This window comes from Styela clava, chromosome 4 (genome assembly GCF_964204865.1).
Source record: "Styela clava chromosome 4, kaStyClav1.hap1.2, whole genome shotgun sequence".
NCBI classification, from domain to species: Eukaryota; Metazoa; Chordata; class Ascidiacea; order Stolidobranchia; family Styelidae; genus Styela; species Styela clava.
Genome location: NC_135253.1, coordinates 15,735,908 through 15,741,629, shown reverse-complemented (window position 1 = coordinate 15,741,629; position 5,722 = coordinate 15,735,908). Strand labels below are relative to the sequence as shown.

Here is a 5,722-nt window from a genome sequence, read left to right as displayed (position 1 = left end):
GTCTTCGCGAAAGTATTTTACTGAAAACAAGATTAAAGAACTAAATTCTTGAATGCAATTCGCTTTGTAATAACTTATTATATCACTCACATTGTCAACATGCACATGTTGACCATTCTTCATATATGGAAATAACTAGACTTCACAGAATTTTAGGTTCTATAAACAATTGAGCCAATGGAAAATTCCCGTTTTTTTGCAATGCTTTACTTCAATGACCAGTCAAAGGTTTATACAATTTTTTCAAAATTCATTTGCATTGTTTTAAACAAAAAGTTTCACCTCCTCCCTCTCTCTGATCTTTTAACACGTTTTCGTGGGGATTCGTGATTCCCAGTTTTGCAGTCATGTCTCCTACATTGCCCTGAAAATAAAATGCAATCAATTAAAAGATATTATGAACGATGCAACGTTTCAATAACTGTGTTGTTGGAATTGGCCCTATTAATAAATGATCAACAATTTAAACATTGAATATATAATACATCAACGCATCACATGAAAATAACTCCGAAGACTGAGTTTCGTCATATATTTTGAACATTGAGATATTTGCCTGTTCTAGAGTTCGATATTTAATCAGAGCATTCCTGATGAGACCAGCATCCGAATCGTCAACGTATTTTTCCATATGTTTGGGCCTTGACATAATTTCCATAACTTTATTTAGTTCCACGATCGAATGACAAATATTTGGACACAAAATGGCAGTGCTATATTCCATCAGTTCACGGGCGATCCAATTCTGAGTTTAAAGAAACAGTTGAAAAAAAGTTATAAATATGTGGAATAGACGCTTGCAAACATTCTTTCAACTTTATATAGCTTTATTAACAACATGCATTTCTAAGCAAAAATCGTATACAAAAAGTACCATCGATGGTACATATATAGTTATATAAGCAACATACCTGTTCAGTTTGATATTCAAATTCTTCAAATCCCGTGAGAAGAAAAACCACTCCATACTCTGTTCCATTTCTAAAAATGTCGCCTCTCTGAGACTATATAAAATCACTTTATTGATAACATTCATGGACTATATTCAAATGAGCATACATTATTTGCAATGTACCACAAATTATAGACAAAGTCGGTTTTTGTAATTGTGTTTTTTATTAAAATGCGACTTAGGTTGATAGTATTAATTTTTTATATGACATATAAATTCAAAGCCCATAACAGACTTCTGAAACCAAAGATGATCACTATATCGCTATTAATTAATCCTTCTTAAATTATCACTATTTCTGTACAGAAGAAGCATTTCTCAGCATAATAACATGTATGTTATTTACTTTATACATTACTTACACTAACAACTCTTTCTGACCTCCAAGTGTAAGATTCTTGCTCACTTCCTGTAATGTTAAAATGTCTACAAAAACATCAGGGTCAATTTTTAATATTTTTTCTTTCAATTTGTGACATTCCACGAGGCAAAAATTCAAATAAATTGTCCGGACGACTTAATTCCCAGTTATCTTCAATCAGAGGGTCTGATCTAACACCCGGTATTGGCTAGACAAGTCTTGGCTTTTTTTAATGCGCTTTTATTTCTAGCATCTTTTTAATTTATATATAAGTATATGTGTAAATTTTCATTAAAATTATTTTATTCCATTTCATGACTTCTCGGAATAAAAGCGATTTTTACTTTTTATATGTTTCGAAAGAACATTCCAAGGTATGATAAAGAACTCTGCTCTGCTCTCGTGAACAGAGCTGGGCATTTTAGAATACCTTGTGATTTCAGAATCGAATCGAATAATTTTTTCTAATCGAATCTTGAATACTTGAAAATATATAATTGTGAGCGACTTTATTATAGTAATTGGTTCTCTCAACAAATGAATTACTGAAGACATAAAATAAATCACTCAGATAGATTACTGAGCGTACACACAGAATAACAAACACGTTTTATCAATAACTCACTACAGAAAATAGTCATATGTTAGAATTTCGTTGAAAAAATATGACTCCAATGAAAAAAAAAATTATGAATTCACCTCGACCATTAGCGGAAAGATAAAAACAAGATGGCGGCGACTCGAAATTTAGCTCTGAACCGATTCGAATAATTTACTATTCGATTCGAATATTCGATTCGAAATGCCCAGCCCTAAGCGTGAACAGCCCCCCACGCCAAATCGAGGATACAAAAAGTAGCAACTAAGCAGTCACCTTATTTTAGTCTTAATTCTATTTTGTAACTTCGATGATAGAATACACAAGATATTTTCATGTATATTGAAATGTAAATTTTAGCAGCTGTAATGAGAAGCAGCAATTTTCTTTGTGAGAGATATATATGTGAGGCGCAGAACCCTTGTCTGACGGATACATTTTTTCACTTTTGCTGAAGGTAATTTTGCAACTGATCATCGGACGGTGAAACCAGCCTTTAAGGGGTCTTTATCCTCTGATGTAAACAAATTTTTGCCTGTGTAATAGGCATTCCCAGACACTTCTGCTATGACAGCTTTGAAGTTTCCGCATTTGGCTTTTTTGACAACCTTTCCAGTAAACCTTGGAAAAATTTAAACGTATATGAGCTAGTGATTGTAAGAGTTATTGAGAACCAATTGGACACTCCATAACTTTTTAGACATCAGAGTACTTACTTTGAATCATTGACGATACTCTGAAATGTTTTTTGACAATTAACATCCAGTAGACCTTTTGCGTGTATCAGAGCAATATGAGCTGCTGTTCCTGAACCACATGGGCTTCTATCCAACTTAAAAAAATAAATCACCAATTTCAATGTAACTGCTAAATAAAAGAGACCAGAAAATAGTTGTTGATAGTAATATATATTCAAGGTGTAATTTTACATACCTCACGATCCGCAAACACTATCATTTGTCGAATCAAATCATTTGATTTTAATTCTGTTCTGTCATATATTATAGTGCCATATAGGAAACCAAGATCTTCATTTTCCGGGTGTTCAACCTTAACCTATGATGTTTGTGCATTATTAGCAGTTTTACAAAACTAAGATGTGAAATAATGTAGGACGATGGCGGAAACTTTTTTGTATTGGTAATTAATTATACTGTTACCCTGTTCCGTAAAACTTGTCCTTCCTAAATACCGATTTACAGGCTTTTTTGTGAATATGAGTTTGATTTGAGGTAATCCCTTCATATCTAAGTTTGGCAATTTTTAAATGCTTCAAACAGTTACCGGTATGTCTTACAATCTTTTTAGTGGCATTCAATACAGCTTGCCCAATTTCCACGGCCTTCAATGCATCACCAGCCTTGAGTGTCAAACCGAGTGCGTCAGTAGAAACAAAGGCATAGAATACTCCTCCATAAGATATGTCTACAGTGATCATACCAATGTTTGGTACATTCACATTGACATCTGAAAATGACAATGTTGTTGTTCAAATAGGTATGCACAAAAACTGCTTTATATTGAGATTACCATTTATATATATTACATATTCTAACATCTAGGTATGTGTACAATGTAATGTGTTGTATAGCATTGTGTTCGTCCTTGGTATGTACAGACGAGCGTTTAAGAGACTTGAGCTGAGACTCTATGGTCTACCCAACATTGTATACAGTAACATATTGAATAACAAAAAAAAAATCACACCAGCATTTTCTTCTTACCCATTTTCAAAACAAATGATGGCACACTTTGAAACCTCACTCTCCCAGATAAACCATTACCATACAAAACATAGGTTGGAATAAGCCCGCATGGACATTGAATATTGACCAAGGTTTCTGGCTCTTTTGCTTCAACTATATTGTAATCAACGCAGTATCTGAAAACATTGGTTATTATCTCAGCAAACACAGAAAAGATGAAAAACCCACCTCATAAGCCAATTCCAAAAATACTAATTTATTTTGTCACACACGCAAGCTGAACTACTATTTCTACCAAAATTATCAGGTGTGAAAATGAACAAAAATATACATGAAACAAGCATATGTGTGTATTTTAAAAATATACAAAACTGTTAATCATAACATTCTACCTTCCCAAGGCGATGATGGCATGTCCACACATTGTACCATATCCTTCATTTTGCATAAATATAAATGCTGCATCAGCATTTGGTAAATCTGGTTCAACTCTTAATGTTCCAAACATATCATGATGTCCACGAGGCTCATGCATCAAAAACCCTAAATAAATTCCAGAAATATGACAATTTTTGCATTAGTTTTAACTACAACTTTAAATTCCACCAAAGCCAAATATACCAACTACAATCTGGCAGTACTAAATGTTTATTTAGTATAAAACAAGATGGGACCTCCTGGAGTATGCGCACCAAGATGACACACAACCTGAATTCAGATTGTGTACCAAGTTAGGGTTCAGGCTATGCGACATCTTGGTGCGCATACTCCACAAGATGATATCCTATAGAAGGGAAGGGAGAAATGAATACATGACTATTGGATTCTAGCCTCATTGTAATGTTCTTATGTTTCTCTAGTAGTTTAACCTTGTGAGAAAAAGTTATATGAAAAACTTTGCAATTTCAGAAATACATACTTCCTTATATCATCGCAATTTTCTCGTATGTAAGCGATCTTTTCCAAGATTGTTTCCCCCGAGATATTTGGAAATCCAGTTTCAATGATTCTCAACGGCTCGCCGCATGTGTGCATTTCGCAGGTAGTGATATGCATGGTCTGATTCTAATAAGTATCACTTGTTAAATTTCTACTATTTCAGCACACAGAACCAACAACCTAAAACGACCTAAATATTAGAAAGTTTTGTTTTCAAACTTTGCAGATTGCGGCAGCCCTGGGTGCAAACACTTAACTTGGTAAATCTCCTCAAATTTTCTCACATTAACCAGTTTCTAACCTTTGTAATTTCGATTTCGTGTGGTGATTCTGTGTTTTTATTTTAAGATAGCTTCTATACTGGCCATCATCAAACCACTATTGTTTTTACCGAATTGAATAAGAACTGCTAATAAATCAAATCGAAAAATATAAATGGTCATGATTCACTGTGTTTTTTGTGTCACAAGACAACAGCCAAAATTTGGATGTCATTCTCATGTAGAAAATTAAATTCTATCAGAGGCAGCCTTACCGACTGGATCCGACCAATGGGCCATGCGTTGGTTACACTTGCAGTCAATAAGTGTATTCGAATCTATTTGGGCTCTGTCATTTTTTGTTTGTTTTTGACATATTGCGATTTGATATTGATCATTTTAAAACGCTACTTAAGACATCTATGTTCGGAATTCTATCAGAAGATTTGTTGTTTAGTATGGCTATGTGGGATTTTGAAATAGTATAGCTACTGTAATAGCATAGACTTATTTATTACAATATTCAATGCACGAAACAACTATTTATATAAAAAAAATGAGCTATAATTTTTGCTAGCCAATAAATGAGAATTGCAAGCTCAAATGGATTATGTAAGCAGCCCTGAATAGTTTTTGTTAAAATTAATCCCCGTCACACAGTAAAAAGAAATTGTGTGAACGACTAAATTCATAGTTATCTTCAAATCTTCAGACTGATATAATATTATGTTCCAATTCAATGCAGTTAATACTCGTGTTCCGAAACTTTTAATAATTCAAAAAAAAAAAAATGCATGAAATAACAATCATACACCTGTACACAGGACGAGTCCATGAAATTAATAAATAACATAACGATATATATGTATTGACTTCCAATTAAAGTGATAATCATACTTTCGAAAC

General features: G+C 33.3%; 1 protein-coding gene across 1 annotated transcript; it reads right to left on the bottom strand.

The window, feature by feature from the left end:
* Positions 1–2,344: 2,344 nt before the first annotated feature.
* LOC144422206 (trans-L-3-hydroxyproline dehydratase-like) lies at positions 2,345–4,153 on the bottom strand. The gene is made up of 6 exons (XM_078112147.1): positions 4,010–4,153; positions 3,636–3,793; positions 3,209–3,378; positions 2,845–2,967; positions 2,628–2,743; positions 2,345–2,532 (listed from the first exon to the last, which is right to left on the bottom strand). The coding sequence occupies exons 1-6, from the start codon at positions 4,150–4,152 to the stop codon at positions 2,385–2,387; spliced, it is 858 nt and encodes a 285-aa protein (XP_077968273.1). The 5' UTR covers position 4,153; the 3' UTR covers positions 2,345–2,384.
* Positions 4,154–5,722: the final 1,569 nt, after the last annotated feature.